A 19,624-nucleotide genomic window follows, 5' to 3' on the forward strand; every position below is an offset into this window, starting at 1 on the left:
CTATCTGTAACTTTTTAAATTAACCACGGGTGGTCTGTTCTCCCCTTGGAATTTTTCTTTCTGGTTGGAATGTATCTATTCTGTGCATTCTGGAGTATCTTCATAAATATTTGCCACCTCTCTTGATCTATCCCTTAACCTAATTTGCTTTTTCTAGCTCTGCTTTCATGATCTCATAATTGCCCTTATTTAAATTTAAGGCACTAGTCTTAGACCCATTCTTCCCTCCCTCAAACTGAATGTAAAATTCAATCATATTATAATCACTGCCACCTAGGGGTGCCTTCACCATGAGGTTGTTAATTAATCCTACATTGTTACACAATACCAGCTCCAGTATAGCCCGCTCTCCGGTTGGCTCCAGAACGTACTGAGCTTAGAAATCACCCCCGAAATATTCTATGACCTTTTGCCTTTATCATTTCTCATCTCCATCCAAACCACTTCCATATCCTGGTTTCTTGAGCTTGGGTTAGCCTTCTTTATTGTGCTAAAGTCACCTTTAATTAACCAAGGCACCCCTCCACCTTTTCCTAACTCCCTCACTCCTGTTGCATACGTTGCATTATTGTTGCTGCAATTTACGTTGCAGCTCTGACGCGTCAGAATGTGTTGTGCTGAATGGTGAGATCCAGTGTCTAAAGGGACAACTATTGCAGAACAGTCACAGCCAGTTATGACTTTTATTATAAAACAGTGCCACAAACACTGTATGAAATTATTTTTCCCCCTATTTATTTATCATTGTGCAGGGTCCTAACATGTTCAGGGAATCATTAAAATGAGGGATTAAGAAAAATAATCTTCTAACATGTGTGCCAACTTTTATTTCAGCAAAGTGATCTGAATGTCTTATATACGCGCACTGACTATCCCAAGATACCTGCGTCTTTTGTGTTGCTGTGGATCCGTGGCCCACCTACATTTAAGTTGTCCTAGGCTGCACCCCTTGTTAGTTTTCTTAGAAATCTCTTACTTTCATTTTGGTCGCACTTCATTCCCACACTCCTGGGGCTGGATTCTCCGCTGTCGGGATTCTCCGTGGTGCCAGCAGCACATCCATGGCCTGGGGATTTCCTGGCGTGTGGGGCTGCCCACAATGGGAAATCCCATTGGGCGGCTGGTGAGACGGAGAATCCTGGTGCGGCGGGATGGAGAATCCCGCCCCTGAATCTTCGAACACCCAGTGCGGTGGGGAATGGGGAGGGAGGAGGACCTCCTCATGGGCCTGCTTCTGGACCTAGTCAAGCTAGCCATTAATAGGCCCAGGCAGTGAACAGTTGAGGGGGTCCAACCAGCTGTCTGCTTCTCTTCCACAGCTATGTTGGCTGCTGGGTTTTCATAGATCATAGAATTTACAGTGCTGAAGGAGGCCATTTGGCCCATCGAGTCTGCACCGGCTCTTTGAAAGAGCACCCTACTCAAGCCTCCACCCTATCCCCATAACCCAGTAACCCCACCCAACACAAAGGGCAATTTTGGACACTAAGGGCAATTTAGCATGGCCAACCCACCTAACCTGCACATCTTTGGACTGTGGGAGGAAACCGGAGCACCCGGAGGAAACCCACACACACACACGGGGAGGATGTGCAGACTCCGCACAGACCGTGACCCAAGCCGGGAATCGAACCTGGGACCCTGGAGCTGTGAAGCAATTGTGCTATCCACAATGCTACCGTGCTGCTGTTTTGATCCTTTGAGATTCTGGGCGGGATTCTCTGACCCACCGCCGGATCAGAGAATCACCGGGGGGGGCGGCGTGAATCCCGCCCCCACCGGCTGCCGAATTCTCCGGCGCCGGGGATTTGGCGGGGGCGGGAATTATGCCACACCGGTCGGCAGCCGCTGGCGGCGGCTCCGCCGGCGATTCTCCGGCCCACAATGGGCCAAGTGGCTGCCCGTTTTAGGCCGGTCCCGCCGGCGTAATTTACAACAGGTACTTATCGGCAGGACCTGGCTGCGCGGGCAGCCTCGGGGGGGCGCGCGGGGGGATCTGGCCCCGGGAGATGTCCCCATGGGGGCCTGGCCCGCGTTCGGGGCCCACCGATCCCCAGGCAGGCCTGTGCCGTGGGGGCACGCTAATCCTCCGCGCCGGCCGCTGTAACGATCCGCGATGGCCGACGCGGAGATGAAGCCCCTGCGCATGCGCTGGGATGACGCCAGCACACGCCGGAGCTCCCACGCTTGCGGCAACTCTCGCCGGCCGTTCTGCGTCAGCCGACGCGGCGCCAACCACTCTGGCGCCGGCCTAGCCCCTGTAGGTGCGGAGGATTCCGCACATTCGGGGCGGCCCGACGCTGGAGTGGATCACGCCACTCCTTCCCACCGGAGTTTCCCGCCCCGCCGGTCCGCGGAGAATCCCGCCCTCTGTTTACTTTGATATAGTATCCCTTTAAGGGGCTGGCTTTGAACGTTTCTCTCAATTCTTTAACTTGGTTACCAAAAGAAGCATACACTCGGTAACTGGATAGGCTAATTGATCAGACTCAGTAAGACACCACCAAACATTTCCGCTCATTGACCTGAAAACAAAGACCTGTTTTGATAGCACCTTTCACAACCTCAGGACATCCCAGAGTATTTCACAGCCAATGGAATGCCCTTTGAAATGCGGTCATTGTTTTCAGGTTTTGCGTGAGTTAGGATTCGACTAACGTGGAGCAACACCACCCTCCATTTCCAGACAGAGTACATTGAGACAGCAATGGTCAGCTGCGGCCTGGAACGGGGTATGATCTTGCAGCCTTGCTATTACGGTCCAAATGCTGTCATTGAGATTGAGAAAAGGCTGAGGTTGTGAGTTCCTGGAAAACCAAGGCTAGCCCTGCAAAGTTTACAAGAATGAAAGGTGATCTCACTGGAACATATAAGTGTAATGTACGGATTTAAACACATGGGCTGCATAAAGGTTAAGATACAAGGTTCCTTTATTCCATCGATATCAAAACTGTCATGGGACAGCGCCGCTCCAAGAATACAGCGCCACAGAGAATATTCGCCGCAGACACTCCAGTTCTCTGCCCTAGTCAGGGCCTCGGCTCCTCAGGTGTGTTCGGGGGTGCTGCTAGTCTGTCTGACGAGGTCCCAACTCCCCTCCGCTCCTCAGCCACCCACAGCTGTGGTGAAATGCATCACTGTATATACACAAGGGGTTAATGTAAATACACTACAATTAAGTAACCACTAGAGGGAGCACCAGAGATGTCATGACATGCAGACATACGACCAATGGGTCATTACAACAGGACACAACCAATGGGTAATCAGGACACCCAGAGGTGGCATTACCACCAGGGGGCACTTCACAACCCATATAAAAGGACAGGGCACACATGCTCTGCCTCTTTCCACAGACAGGCACCTAAAGAGTACATCAGGGTTGATCAACAGCATCACACCCAGCACGTGGCTTAGAGCAGGCTGGTAAAGATAGACTGAGTTACTACAGCTAGATTTGCAGAGAGTCAAACTCATTTAAGAACTGTGTTAATGGTTCAATAAGCACGTTGAACTCATTTCATAGTCTGGAGCTTCCTTTGTCAGAGCATACATCAAGGAAGCAGCTTACGCTACACAAAGCAGCATAACACAACAACAGCGACTTAAAGCCACCGACGCCCCTGCCACACTGCCTCACACAAGTCCTGGGCTTTCTCCCTGGCTGCCTTCTCCCTCACCTCTGGCCCCTCAGCTTGTGAAAGACCCTACTCCCTGCGGTAAGGGGGCCCACAGGGGCCAACCAGTTCCCCTGCTCAGAACCCCCGCCCTCCCCCCTCACAAACACACAGCATCACCACCTGCTGCCGGAGACCCTCCTTCTTCATAGGGTCCTGAGAGGGATTCGCAAGGTGAGAGGCTATTTCTCATGGCTGGAGAAGCTGGAACCCGAGGTGGGAGGGGTGGGGGGGGCAGGGTCTCAGGATAAGAGCTCAGTTAGTCAGGCCTGAGACGGGGAGGAATTTCTTCACACAGAGGGTGTGAATCTTTGGAATTCAGTATATTCACCATGGGTATTGATAAATGTGGAGGAATTAAGGGATTATGGGATAGTGAAGGACGATAGAGGATCAGCTATGATTATAGTAAATGGGACCGTTATCATTGCCCATAACTGGGGCTGTGATCCCAAATAGACTGACTCCAGGAACAATTGTACCCCGTTCTGTTCAATGCCTGATACTCAGTGAGAAAAACATTGTTTCGACAAAGCCAGGACTGCAGTTAAATCCATTGTACACATTGCTAGCCACGGTGAAACCGACTCAGGAACTGAAACAGGTTTGAAATCAGTGGGAAGGAGAGAGAGCAAAGAGCAGAAAAAGAATTGAAGACCCAACAATAATGCAGAGAACGTGCGAGTAATTAAGAAAGAGGAAGGGAAATCGAAACACCCCCAGAAAGGGAGATATCTGCAGAGAGAGAGAGAGCGTGAGGAGCAATCGCCAGAGAAAAATCGCCAGAACAGCAGAAAGGTGGAGAGGTCCGAACATGTAATGCAGAGAGAGAGGGAATGCCAAAGAGATGGAACGGAGGTTCATAGAAAACTAGAATCGCAGAGCGAGCCACTGACAGATAGAGGGGAGAGACAAAAAGTAGAAAAACAGTCACTTCTGCAGTCAGGAAGTGAAGTGAAATGGACTGAGTGACAAGAGAAAGTGAAATTGAAAAATGCAGACCAAGGAAGAAAGAATTCAGAGTGAACCTTTCGAGGAAAAGGAGAGAGCAGCAGATGGAGAGAAAAATAGAGATTGCATAAGGGAGAGAGAAATAGGCTGGAATGCGGACTTTTTTGAATTGGGATTGGACTGACAGATGGCAATAAAAAATATATATATATAGATAGTGATAAACCAATCATGTAGGTAGCATAGAAATATTTCCTGAGAATTTGTCAGTGAGTGAAGAACAGTAGGAATCAATCAGTGAGAGAGAATTCTCCCAATGCCGTCCTTCTATCCCCAATAATTCTCATTGATTTTTTAAAAGGTTTTCTGTTTGTTCACGGACTCGCCACTAAAAACATCGACAACTGTTTCCATACAGATCTAATTGAGGTTGGTGGCTGATAAAACAACTCTGGATTGTTTACAGAGTTCACCACTTTCAACAACAACTGGCATTTGTATAGAACCTTCAGCGTAGTAAAACATCCCAAGGGGCAATACCAAACAGAAAATTGACGCTAAGCCACCGGGGATATAGGGGAGGCAATGATGTAGCGATATTGTCACTGGGCTAGTAAACCGGAGACCCGAGTAATACTCTGGAGACCCAGGTTTCAATCCCACCACTGCAGATGCTGAAATTTGAATTCAATAAAAACCTGGAATTAAAAGTCTAATGATGACCATGAAACCATTGTCGATTGTTGTAACAAAACCATCATGTTCACTAATGTAGCACAGTGGTTAGCACAGTTGCTTCACAGCTCCCGGGTCCCAGGTTCGATTCCCGGCTTGGGTCACTGTGCGGAGTGTGCACGTTCTCCCCGTGTCTGCGTGGGTTTCCTCCGGGTGCTCCGGTTTCCTCCCACAAGTCCCCCAAAGGACGTGGGGCAGGATTCTCCGCAGCCCCGTGCCAAAATCGGGTTTGTCGTGGGGGCAGAGAATCGACTTTTACGACCGAATCGGGCCGGGCCCCGCTCCCACGATTCTCCAGTCCCCGTAGATTCGCTCACCCGAACTCAGTCAGCGGCCGCCCTGGTGGGGGGGCGGAGGGAACAAGCACCAGGCAGGCGGGGGGGGGGGGCATTCGGGCGGCCTGAGCAGTGATCGGGTGGGTCGGTTTAAGTAGTGCAGGGCCGTTCAGGGGGACTGTGTTTCTTGGTGCTGGTCCGTGGCCTGAGTCTCCATGGCGTTCGGCGCCGCAGCTGGAGGCTGCCGCTGTGCGCATGCCCGGACTTGGAACCGGAAGTGCGGGGGCCCGTATCCGCAGTCAAAGCTGCGAGCTTCACGCCGGGTCCCTACAAGCCCCCTGCCGGTAAGTGAATTGCTCTATATTTCTTTCAGGAAAGTCTGGAGTAAAACGCCAACGTTTTTATGCCGGCGTGGGGACATCGCCCCATTTTTGGAGAATCCAGCTCATGGTGTTAGGTGAATTGGACATTCTGAATTCTCCGTCTGTGTACCCGAACAGGCGCTGGAGTGTGGCAACTAGGGGCTTTTCACAGTTATTTCATTGCAGTGTTACAATAAAGATTATTAAATTATTAATTAATGTCCGTTAGGGAAGAAAATCTGCCGTCCTTACCCGGTCTGGCCTATATGTGACTCCAGACCCACAGCAATGTGGTTGACTCTTAACTGCGCCCTCAAGGGAAATTAGGGATGGGCAATAAATGCTGGCAGAGCCTGCGACGCCCACGCCCCATCAACAAATTAAAAAAATATCCGGACTGGTTCAGCAAAAGGCTCTGTCAAAATGGTAGGTTTTAAGGAGTAGAGAGATAGAACAGGTCAGGGAGGGAATTCCAGAGCTGAGGGCCAAGCCTCGAATGCTGGATTGATTATAATCACAGCGATTTCAGTGCTCCAGTATCAGTTTCCCTCGCATGTTCAGGTAAATCGCTGGATCAGCTAGCTTGGGTGGCAGAAGGCTGAAATCATCACCTGCCGTCAGGGGATTGAGAAGTGAGAGAATCGTACGAGCCCCACAGTGCAGAAGGAGGCCATTCGGCCCATCGAGTCCGCATCGACCCTTCAAAAGGGAACCCTACCCAGGCCCACTCCCCCACCCTATCCCCGTAACCCCACCCATCTTTTGAAAATTAGGGGCAATCGATCATGATCCACCTAGCCTCCTCATCTTTGGACTGTGGGAGGAAGCCGGAGCACCCGGAGGAATCCCACGCAGTCACGGGGAGAACATGCAAACTCCACACAATTACCTGAGGTCAGAATCGAACCCGGGCCCTTGGTGCTGTGAGGCAGCAGTGCTAACCACTGTGCTACATAGATTTGCATAGATTTTAAAAGAAAATAACGATATATATCCCACTGAAATGCATGTGATGAGAGAAATTTTCAGAAATAAGGTATGGTTTATTCAGGAATACAAGAAAAAAAAGTACAGATTTATTTATACCTTTCCATACAGTGAACATTTACAATTCGATACATGTAATTACAAATGCAATGATATGTCTGGCAAATATCTCCTTTAAATATTTACAGGGTAAAGTGACAAATATTTCAATTCAGTTCTCTTTTGGAAGCGGCACACAATCACTGCAAACAATGTTGTTTTTCATTAATAATTAGCCTATACTGTATTCACTTAAAGCTTTGATACATTTAAACAGGTATGCAAGAGGTTAGTGCTGCATTGAGACACCACAATCACCAGGGGGCAGCCAACACCAGTACACTTTAATACATAGACCAGGAGGGATGTGAGGAGAGACTTGGGAGAGAGTACAGATAAATGGAGCTGTGCTTCGTCTAGTACCCAGTAACCGAACTGAGGACCTACGAATAAATCAAATGCAACTCCTAATTGAAATTATAATCAAACTACAATAAGACACCCGGTTTCTCTGGGTTCCTGTGGCTGTGACTCATCTTTCTCACGCCACAGTATAAATATTTCCCACTTTCTCTGTTTGTTAGCTTTGACAAAGAGTCATCGGACTCGAAACGTTGGCTCTTTTCTCTCCCTACAGATGCTGCCAGACCTGCTGAGATTTTCCAGCATTTTCTCTTTCGTTTCAGATTCCAGCATCCACAGTAATTTGCTTTTATACAATAAGAACTTGATCCCTCTTATAATTTAAACAACCTCAGTGTTCAAACCCATTGAACTGATGGGAGAAAAAGCACCAATAAACTCCATTATAGTGAGCGAGACATAGGAAGGATCAATTGTGAAGGGATTTTTTTTGTTATTATTACACGGTTTCACTATTATAGGGAGTTAAAGATGTGCAGTTGAAGGGAATTTCATTGTAAGATGGCAACGCACCGTGGTCCTTGTGGAACAAACTGTTTTATTTATTCCCAGTTGAGCAGTATTGAACTGTGCCTGTCCAGGTGTGCTAACCTTCACCCCTGGCTGATATTGTTTCAGGGTTTTAAAAAATTAATTTAGAGAATCCAATTCTTTTTTTTTCCAATTAAGGGTCAATTTCGCGTTGCCAGTCCACCTACCCTGCACATTTTTGGGTTGTGGGGGGTGAGAGCCACGCAGACACGAGGAGAATGTGCAAACTCTATACGGACAGTGGCCCGGGGCCGGGATCGAACCCGGATCCCCGGCCTTGTGAGGCAGCAGTGCTAACCACTGGGTCCCCGAGCCATCCGGTATTGTATCAGTTGGTGTCAGTGTAACTGACCTTTTGGGGATAAGCAGGGAAAATGGTGGCACAGTGGTTAGCACTACTGCCTCACAGCGCCAGGGACCGGAGTTCAATTCCACCCTTGGTGTGGAGTTTGCAAGGTTAGGTGGACTGGCCATGATAAATGGCCCCTTAGTGTCCAGGGGTGTACAGGTTAAGTGGGGTAATGGGGAGAGGGCGGGGGAATGGCACTAGGCAGGGTGCTCTTCCAGAAGGTCGGTGCAGATTCGATGGGCCACATTGCCTCCTGAAAAGTTAGACCCGGTTCCCTGCACCTGACCACTAGGGGCCAGTGGCGAGGGGAAGCGGCCTACTGAAAAAAGTGCAGGAATAGACTTGCGGCTGAGAACAGGCCGGCCTCAGCTTTTTTGGGGTGTGGGTGTCTCTGGCTGGGCCAGAATTTGTTTCCCATCCCTAATTGTCTTTGAACTGAGTGGCTTGCTGGGCCTTTTCAGAGGGCATTTAAGGGTCAACCACACATCTGTGGGTCTTCAGCCACATGTAGGCCAGGCTGGGTAAGGACTGCAGATTTCCTTCCTTCAAGGACATTCGTGAATAAGATGGGTTTTTACGACAATCGCCATTGGCTGCATGGTCATTAGACTTTGAATTTCAGATTTTTTAATCGAATTCCAGATTTCTTATTGAATTCACATTTTGCCATCTGCGGTGGTGGGATTTGAACCGGGGTCTCCGGAGTATTCCCAGAGCATGTCGAAGGTTCATGTGGACTCAAAACGTTAACTCTGTTTTTCTCGCTCCACAGATGCTGCCAGACCTACTGAGTTTATCCACCATTGTCTGTTTTTATTCCCTAAATCTTACCCTGGGTTTCTGGGTTACGAGTCCAGTGACGCGTGACAAGCTGTGAAGACTTGCACAGTCGAATAGCCTGATATTCAGCGATACAAGTGCGGAGAAAGACCGGAAGGATTGGGGTTGTGTAATAAAATATTTTAAAACAGGGCTGGAGGGAGAGGGGGGGATAGGATTTTAGAGGTTATTTGATAGTGATGTTCGAATGGGAAAAGGCCAGGTGAATAGTGCTCAAAGAATCGGGGCTCGGGAGGTCATCTGCACAGGGAGCTCTGTGGAATGTATCATCGCAGTTAGTGAGCGAAACAGGGACCTTGTAAATAATGAATCGTTGAGATCAGCAGTTGAAGGGGAAAGAGCAAAGAGGTTTGGGGACGGGTCAGGCAGATTGGAAAATGGAGTGGTCTCTGCGGGGAGCAGCGGAGGATAAATACCGACACAGACTGAACATTCAGTTTCTGTTTTGTAATCGCTGCGCCGTGTGTCGGATGGACATTTCCTTCATAGAATTTGCAGTGCAGAAGGAGACCATTCGGCCCATCGAGTCTGCACCGACCCCTTGGAAAGAGCACCCTACCCAAGGTCCACACCTCCAACCTATCCCTGTCACCCAGTGTGGCTCTGCTGATCATGTTGTGTTGTTGCATTTTGATGATTAATCGCAGGATCTTTCACCAGCCTCGTAAAAATAAAACACACCTTGCAGCAGGTACGGGAGACACCACAGCACACGATAGCCGCATGGCAGAGAGAAGGTGAGAGAGATTTTTTTCAAAAATCAGACTGGGTCCAGATAAGTTCTGTGCTTCTGAACCTTCCTCTTAAACTTCTACAGTTTGTGTCATAGGCCGAAACGGAGGTTCATTTTGGTGGAATGGGCCTGTTGCCATGGCGACGTTTTTGACGTGGTTCGCACAGTTGGCAGCGGAATAATTTTTTTTTTCCTCTCCCGTCAAAGTTATTTTTAAATTCTCTTAGAGGAATTCCCTGATCGAGATGCTCCCCTCCAGTCACAGCACCATGGTGGGGATGTGGTGTGCCAGGGTAGCCGAGTGCGACACCACCAGGGGTGGGGAGTGGGGCTGCAACGAGGCTGGGGGCGGTCGGTGCCTGGCACTCTTCTGGTGGGCCCGGAGTCCTGCCAGCTGGGAGTAGGCACTCTGGCACACCTGGCACTTGTAGGGGCGCTCGCCCGTGTGCAGGCGCACGTGGTTCCTCAGCGTGGATGACTGGCTGAAGCGGCGGTTGCAGAAGCGGCAGATGAAGGGCTTGTCCAGGGTGTGGATGCGCATGTGCGAGCGGAGGTTGCTGCGCGAGTTGAAGCCGCGGTAGCAGATCACGCACCGCATCCGTCCCGCGCTGCTCCCACCGCAGCCATCACCGGTGCTCAGATCATCTTCAGAGAAAAAAAACAGAAAGGGAATTGGCGTTAATGGAGGGCTCCCGTACTCCGGACGCATTGCTGCCAATTCCAGACACCACACTAGAGGGACGATGCCACGAAAACAGAGAGGGTGCGGAAAAAAATTACTGGAATAGGAGCAGGCATGAAGCCAAGACGCGGGGAGAACGTGCAGGCTCTATACAGTGACCCACGGGGCCCGGGTTTGATTCCCAGCTTGGATCACTGTCTGCGTGGAGTTTGCACGTTCTCCCTATGTCTGCGTGGGTTTCTGGTTTCCTCCCACATGCTCCAAAAGACGTGCTTGTTAGGTGAATTGGGCATTCTGAATTCTCCCTCTGTGTACCCGAACAGGCACTGGAATGTGGCGACCAGGGGATTTTCACAGTAACTTCATTTCAGTGTTAATGTAAGCCTACTTGTGACAAAAATAAAGATATAAAGAACAAATATTATTAAGAAGCTGGGGTTGTTCTCCTTGGAGCGGAGGGGATTATTGGGAGACTCACTGGAGATCCGGATATGGAGCGATTTTATCACATGGACATTGAATAGGTTGGGCCTGTGTTCATTAGAGTTTAGAAGAATGAGAGGCGGCCTTATTGAGACATATCGGATTCTCAGGAGGTTGTTTCCCCTTGTGGGAGAGTCGTGACAAGAGGGCATAATCTCAGAGTGCGGGGTCACCCATTTAACACCGAGGAGAAGAGGAATTTCTTCTCCCAAAGGATAGTGAATCTGTGGAAATCTTTGTTATTAATAATAATTATTGTCACAAGTAGGCTTACATTAACACTGCAATGAAGTTACTGTGGAAATCCCATTGTTCCCACACTCCGGCGCCTGTTCGGGAATACAGAGGGAGAATTCAGAATGTCCAAATGACCTAACAGCACGTCATTCGGGACTGTGGGAGGAAACCGGAGCACCCGGAGGAAACCCACGCAGACACGGGGAGAATGTGCAGACTCCGCACAGACAGTGACCCAAGCCGGGAATCGAACCTGGGACCCTGGTGCTGTGAAGCAACAGTGCTAACCACAGTGCTACCGTGCCGCCCAGAGAGTTGTGGTGGATAGATTGTTAAGTATGTTCACGGCTGAGATAGACAGGTTTTTAATCATTCAGGGAATCAAGGGGTATGGGGATAAAGTGGGAAAGTGGAGTTGAGGATTATCTCGTCAGATTTGTCATGATCTCATTGAACGGGGGCGAGGACGGCGTGGCGGAACAGGCTCGATGGGCCGAATGGCCTACTTCTGCTCCTACGTATTACAGATAAGTGTCCTGATAGAGAAAAGGAGGAGCAATTGCTTCCAGAGACAGGAGGCGCAGTAAACAGAGGACACAGGTGTTTGGTACTTAGGAAAGGAGCCAGACTCAAGGGAATTTCCAACAGGGCTGGAGAATGAGATTTAGTTGTTACCTGAAAAGGGAAGATTTGTCGGGCTTTGGAGAAAGATTGAGGAGTGGGAGTGAATACCTCTTTCATAATAACTGGGACATGCAGCAGGAGACAAATGGTGTCCGGAGCTGGAATATTTCTATGTTTCTCTGGTATATCTCAGGACAGTACAAATTTTGCGGTGGGAAAATAATGAACAGATAAACATGATGGCCGAGCAGGAGATGAACATTTAGCCTTCTGAAGCTCTTTGGTTCCATTGAGAGAAGGAACATCTGTTGCTATATGAGTGAAGAAACAGCTTCAACACCGAGCACTCACTTGAAGCGGCAAGTGTTAGGTTCAAGGGAGATTGCCAATGACACTACCCAGTCACACATTCCCATCTTAGGGACACCTGAGGTTTTTTTCCCCTTTTTAAAAATAAATTTAGAGGACCCAATTCTTTTCTTTTCCAATCATGGAGCAAGTTAGCATGGCCAATTCACCTGCACATCTTTTGCTTGTGGGAGTGAGACCCATGCAAACACGGGGAGAATGTGCAAACTCCACAGGGACAATGGCATGGGTCTGGGATCGAAGCCGGGTCCTTGGTGCCGTGAGGCAGCAGGGCTAGCCACTGCACCACCATGCCGCCCCTGGTACAGCTGAAGTTAATGCAAATTAAAGTCTCATTGACATGTCCTAATCCGGGTTGAGGAGAGGAATTAGACACAGATGAAAGCTCATAAAACACAGTTACGTACATTATGCCCAGGTCAGTGACAGGAATTAACAGCAGAGTAGCTCGAGAGGTTAGAAACAGAATAATGCTGACAGTCCCATTACGAAGAGCACAGAACAACATGGCTCAGGATAAATGTACTTCTGCTTTAAGTTCACAACATTCTGCCAGCGGGTAAGTAATTCTTTCAAGCTCGCCTTTCTAAATCAAACTAATTCTTTTCCAAGGAGTATCAGCAACAGATATTTTCCAATTAAACTCATTTCAACCAATTGAATCACAGTGCAGAGTGCGAAAGGACAGTGTGTTAACCCATTGAATCACAGTACAGAGTGTGAAAGGACAGTGTGTTAACCCATTGAATCACAGTGCAGAGTGTGAAGGGACAGTGTGCTAACCCATTGAATCACAGTACAGAGTGTGAAGGGACAGTGTGTTAACCCATTGAATCACAGTGCAGAGTGTGAAAGGACAGTGTGTTAACCCATTGAATCACAGTACAGAGTGTGAAAGGACAGTGTGTTAACCCATTGAATCACAGTGCAGAGTGTGAAGGGACAGTGTGTTAACACATTGAATCACAGTACAGAGTGTGAAAGGACAGTGTGTTAACCCATTGAATCACAGTGCAGAGTGTGAAGGGACAGTGTGTTAACCCATTGAATCACAGTGCAAAGTGTGAAAGGACAGTGTGTTATCCCATTGAATCACAGTGCAGTGTCAGAAAGGACAGTGTGTTAACCCATTGAATCACACAGCACAGAGTGTGAAAGGACAGAGTGCTAACCCATTGAATCACAATGCAGAGTTTGAAAGGACAGTGTGTTAACCCATTGAATCACAGTGCAGAGTGTGAAAGGACAGTGTGTTAACCCGTTGAATCACAGTACAGAGTGTGAAAGGACAATGTGTTAATCCATTGAATCACAATGCAGAGTGTGAAATGACAGTGTGTTAACCCATTGAAACACAGTACAGAGTGTGAAAGGTCAATGTGTTAACCCATTCAATCACAATGCAGCGTGTCAAAGTACAGTGTGTTAACCCATTAAATCACAGTGCGGTTTGTGAAAGGACAGTGTGTTAACCCATTGAATCACACAGGACAGAGTGTGAAAGGACCGTATGTTAACCCATTGAATCACAGTACAGTGAGTGAAAGGACAGTGAGTTAACCCTTTGAATCACAGTACAAAGTGTGAAGGGACAGTGTGTTAACCCATTGAATCACAATGCAGAGTGTGAAAGGACAGTGTGTTAATCCATTGAATCACAGGACAGTGAGTGAAAGGACAGTGTGTTAACCCTTTGAATCACAGTACAAAGTGTGAAGGGAGAGGTGTTAACCCATTGTATCACAGTGCAGAGTGTGAAAGGACAGTGTGTTAATTCATTGAATCACAGCACAGAGTGTGAAAGGACAGTGTGTTAACCCATTGAATCACAGTGCAGAGTGTGAAAGGACAATGTGTGAACACATTGAATCACAGTGCAGAGTGTGAAAGGACAATGTGTTAACCCATTGTATCACACAATGCCGAGTGTGAAAGGACAGTGTCTTAACCCATTGAATCACAGTGCAGAGTGTGCAAGGACCGTCTGTTAACCCATTGAAACACAGTACGCTGTGTCAATGGACAATGTGTTAGCCCATTGAATCACAGTGCAGAGTGTGAAAGGACAGTCTGTTAACCCATTCAATCACAATGCAGCGTGTCAAAGGACAGTGTGTTAACCCATTAAATCACAGTGCGGTTTGTGAAAGGACAGTGTGTTAACCCATTGAATCACACAGGACAGAATGTGAAAGGACCGTATGTTAACCCATTGAATCACAGTACAGTGAGTGAAAGGACAGTGAGTTAACCCTTTGAATCACAGTGCAAAGTCTGAAGGGACAGTGTGTTAACCCATTGAATCACAGTGCAGAGTGTGCAAGGACCGTCTGTTAACCCATTGAATCACAGTACACTGTGTGAATGGACAATGTGTTAGCCCATTGAATCACATTGCAGAGTGTGAAAGGACAGTCTGTTAACCCATTGAATCGCAATGCAGCATGTGAATGGGCAGTCTGTTAACCCATTGAATCACAGTGCAGAGTGTGAAAGGTCAATGTGTGAACCCATTCAATCACAATGCAGCGTGTCAAAGGACAGTGTGTTAACCCATTGAATCACAGTGCTGAGGGCGAAGGGCCAGTGTGTTAACCCATTGAATCACACAGCACAAAGTGTGAAAGGACACTCTGTTAACCCATTTAAGCACAGTACAGAGTGTCAAAGGACAGTGTGTTAACCCATTGAAGCACACTGTACCGACTGTGAAAGGACCGTATGTTAACCCATTGAATCACAGTACAGTGAGTGAAAGGACAGTGTGTTAACGCTTTGAATCACAGTACAAAGTGTGAAGGGACAGTGTGTTAACCCATTGAAACACAGTGCAGAGTGTGAAGGGACAGTGTGTTAACCCATTGAATCACAGTGCAGAGTGTGAAGGGACAGTTTGTTAACCCATTGAATCACTGTACAGAGTGTGAAGGGACAGTGTGTTAACCCATTGAATCACAGTGCAGAGTGTGAAAGGACAGTGTGTTAACCCATTGAATCACAGTACAGAGTGTGAAAGGACAGTGTGTTAACCCATTGAATCACAGTGCAAAGTGTGAAAGGACAGTATGTTATCCCATTGAATCACAGAGCAGTGTCTGAAAGGACAGTGTGTTAACCCATTGAATCACACAGCACAGAGCGTGAAAGGACAGAGTGCTAACCCATTGAATCACAATGCAGAGTTTGAAAGGACAGTGTGTTGACCCATTGAATCACAGTGCAGAGTGAGAAAGGGCAGTGTGTTATCCCATTGAAACACAGTACAGTGTGCGAAAGGAGAGTGTGTTAACCCATTGAATCACAGTGCAGAGTGTCAAAGGACAGTGTGTTAACCCATTGAATCACAGTGCAGAGTGAGAAAGGACAGTGTGTTAACCCATTGAAACACAGTACAGCGTGTGAAAGGACAGTGTGTTAACCCATTGAATCACAGTGCACAGTGTGAAGCGACAGTGTGTTAACCTATTGAATCACAGTATAGAGTGTGAAAGGACAGTGTGTTGACCCATTGAATCACAGTGCAGAGTGAGAAAGGACAGTGTGTTAACCCATTGAAACACAGTACAGCGTGTGAAAGGACAGTGTGCTAACCCAGTGAATCACAGTGCAGAATGTGAAAGGACAGTGTGTTAACCCATTGAATCGCAGTGCAGACTGCAAAAGGCCAGTGTGTTAACCCATTGAATCACAGTGCAGAGTAGGAAGGGACAGTGCGTTAACCCATTGAATCACAATGCAGAGTGTGAAAGGACAGTGTGTTAACCCATTGAATCACAGTACACTGTGTGAATGGACAGTGTGTTAACCCATTGAATCACACAGCACAGAGTGCGAAAGGACAGTGTGTTAACCCATTGAATCACAGTGCAGAATGTGAAAGGACAGTGTGTTAACCCATTGAATCACAGTACAGAGCGAAAGGACAGTGTGTTAACCCATTGAATCACAGTGCAGAGTGCGAAAGGAAAGTGTGTTAACCCACTGAATCACTGTGCAGACTGTGAAAGGACAGTGTGTTATTCCATTGAATCACAGAGCAGAGTGCGAAAGGAAAGTGTGTTAACCCGTTGAATAACAGTGCGGGGTGTGAAAAGACTGTGTGTTAACCCATTGAAACACAGTGCAGAATGCGAAAGGGCAGTGTGTTAACCCATTGAAACACAGTACAGAGTGCTAAAGGAGAGTGTGTTATCCCATTGAAACACAGTGCAGAGTGTGAAAGGACAGTCTTTTAACCCATTGAATCGCAATGCAGTGTGTGAATGGACAGTCTGTTAACCCATTGAATCACAGTGCAGAGTGTGAAAGGTCAATGTGTTAACCCATTCAATCACAATGCAGCGTGTCAAAGTACAGTGTGTTAACCCATTAAATCACAGTGCGGTTTGTGAAAGGACAGTGTGTTAACCCATTGAATCACACAGGACAGAGTGTGAAAGGACCGTATGTTAACCCATTGAATCACAGCACAGTGAGTGAAAGGACAGTGTGTTAACCCTTTGAATCACAGTACAAAGTGTGAAGGGACAGTGTGTTAACCCATTGAATCACAATGCAGAGTGTGAAGGGACAGTGTGTTAACCCATTGAATCACAGTGCAGAGTGTGAAGGGACAGTGTGTTAACCCATTGAATCACTGTACAGAGTGTGAAGGGACAGTGTGTTAACCCATTGAATCACAGTGCAGAGTGTGAAAGGACAGTGTGTTAACCCATTGAATCACAGTACAGAGTGTGAAAGGACAGTGTGTTAACCCATTGAATCACAGTGCAAAGTGTGAAAGGACAGTATGTTATCCCATTGAATCACAGTGCAGTGTCTGAAAGGACAGTGTGTTAACCCATTGAATCACACAGCACAGAGTGTGAAAGGACAGAGTGCTAACCCATTGAATCACAATGCAGAGTTTGAAAGGACAGTGTGTTGACCCATTGAATCACAGTGCAGAGTGAGAAAGGGCAGTGTGTTATCCCATTGAAACACAGTACAGTGTGCGAAAGGAGAGTGTGTTAAACCATTGAATCACAGTGCAGAGTGTCAAAGGACAGTGTGTTAACCCATTGAATCACAGTGCACAGTGTGAAGCGACAGTGTGTTAACCTATTGAATCACAGTATAGAGTGTGAAAGGACAGTGTGTTGACCCATTGAATCACAGTGCAGAGTGAGAAAGGACAGTGTGTTAACCCATTGAAAGACAGTACAGCGTGTGAAAGGACAGTGTGCTAACCCAGTGAATCACAGTGCAGAATGTGAAAGGACAGTGTGTTAACCCATTGAATCGCAGTGCAGACTGCAAAAGGCCAGTGTGTTAACCCATTGAATCACAGTGCAGAGTAGGAAGGGACAGTGCGTTAACCCATTGAATCACAATGCAGAGTGTGAAAGGACAGTGTGTTAACCCATTGAATCACAGTACACTGTGTGAATGGACAGTGTGTTAACCCATTGAATCACACAGCACAGAGTGCGAAAGGACAGTGTGTTAACCCATTGAATCACAGTGCAGAATGTGAAAGGACAGTGTGTTAACCCATTGAATCACAGTACAGAGCGAAAGGACAGTGTGTTAACCCATTGAATCACAGTGCAGAGTGCGAAAGGAAAGTGTGTTAACCCACTGAATCACTGTGCAGACTGTGAAAGGACAGTGTGTTATTCCATTGAATCACAGAGCAGAGTGCGAAAGGAAAGTGTGTTAACCCGTTGAATAACAGTGCGGGGTGTGAAAAGACTGTGTGTTAACCCATTGAAACACAGTGCAGAATGCGAAAGGGCAGTGTGTTAACCCATTGAAACACAGTACAGAGTGCTAAAGGAGAGTGTGTTATCCCATTGAAACACAGTGCAGAGTGTGAAAGGACAGTCTTTTAACCCATTGAATCGCAATGCAGTGTGTGAATGGACAGTCTGTTAACCCATTGAATCACAGTGCAGAGTGTGAAAGGTCAATGTGTTAACCCATTCAATCACAATGCAGCGTGTCAAAGTACAGTGTGTTAACCCATTAAATCACAGTGCGGTTTGTGAAAGGACAGTGTGTTAACCCATTGAATCACACAGGACAGAGTGTGAAAGGACCGTATGTTAACCCATTGAATCACAGCACAGTGAGTGAAAGGACAGTGTGTTAACCCTTTGAATCACAGTACAAAGTGTGAAGGGACAGTGTGTTAACCCATTGAATCACAATGCAGAGTGTGAAAGGACAGTGTGTTAATCCATTGAATCACAGTACAGTGAGTGAAAGGACAGTGTGTTAACCCATTGTATCACACAATGCCGAGTGTGAAAGGACAGTGTGTTAACCCATTGAATCACAGTGCTGAGTGTGAAAGGACAGTGTGTTATCCCATTGAATCACAGTGCAGTGTGTGAAAGGACAGTGTGTTAACCCATTGAAACACAGTAGAGAGTGCGAAAGGAGAGTGTGTTATCCCACTGAAACACAGTGCAGTGTCAAAGGACAGTGTGTTAACTCATTGAATGACAGTGCAGAGTGTGAAAGGACCGTGTGTTAACCCATTGAATCACAGTGCAGAGTGCGAAACGAAAGTGTGTTAACCCGTTGAATCACAGTGCGGGGTGTGAAATGACAGTGTGTTAACCCATTGAATCACAGTGCTGAGTGCGAAGGGACAGTGTGTTAACCCCTTGAATCACAGTGCAGAGTGTGAAAGGACACTGTGTTAACCCATTGAAACACAGTGCAGAGTGCGAAATGGCAGTGTGTTAACCCATTGAAACACAGTACAGAGTGCTAAAGGAGAGTGTGTTATCCCATTGAAACTCAGTGCAGTGACCAAGGACAGTGTACCGAGTGTGAAAGGACGGTGTGTTAACCCATTGAATCACAGTGCAGAGTGTGAAAGGTCAATGTATTAACCCATTGAATCACAGTGCAGCGTGTGAAAGGACAGTGTGTTGACCCATTGAATCACAGTGCAGCGTGTGAAAGAGACAATGTGTTAACCCATTGAATCACAGTGCAGTGTGCGAAAGGGCAATGTGTTAACCCACTGGAACACAGTACAGAGTGCTAAAGGAGAGTATGATATCCCATTGAAACACAGTGCAGAGTGTGAAAGGACAGTCTTTTAACCCATTGAATCGCAATGCAGTGTGTGAATGGACAGTCTGTTAACCCATTGAATCACAGTGCAGAGTGTGAAAGGTCAATGTGTTAACCCATTCAATCACAATGCAGCGTGTCAAAGTACAGTGTGTTAACCCATTAAATCACAGTGCGGTTTGTGAAAGGACAGTGTGTTAACCCATTGAATCACACAGGACAGAGTGTGAAAGGACCGTATCTTAACCCATTGAAT

General features: G+C 47.3%; 1 protein-coding gene across 2 annotated transcripts in view; it reads right to left on the reverse strand.

Moving 5' to 3' along the window:
- Positions 1–2,942: 2,942 nt before the first annotated feature.
- Positions 2,943–19,624, reverse strand: part of prdm12b (PR domain containing 12b) — a 170,393-nt gene continuing 153,711 nt past the window's right edge. Inside the window, exon 5 of one of the 2 annotated variants that reach the window (XM_072488669.1) lies at positions 2,943–3,137. In XM_072488669.1, the coding sequence (XP_072344770.1) occupies positions 3,106–3,137 (32 nt within the window). In that variant the 3' untranslated portion in view covers positions 2,943–3,105. Of the gene's footprint in view, positions 3,138–6,935; positions 10,548–19,624 lie in introns of those variants that run through there. The other variant, XM_072488668.1, reaches the window with a different exon arrangement.

Source organism: Scyliorhinus torazame, chromosome 22 (assembly GCF_047496885.1).
Source record: "Scyliorhinus torazame isolate Kashiwa2021f chromosome 22, sScyTor2.1, whole genome shotgun sequence".
In the NCBI taxonomy this organism is placed as follows: Eukaryota; Metazoa; Chordata; class Chondrichthyes; order Carcharhiniformes; family Scyliorhinidae; genus Scyliorhinus; species Scyliorhinus torazame.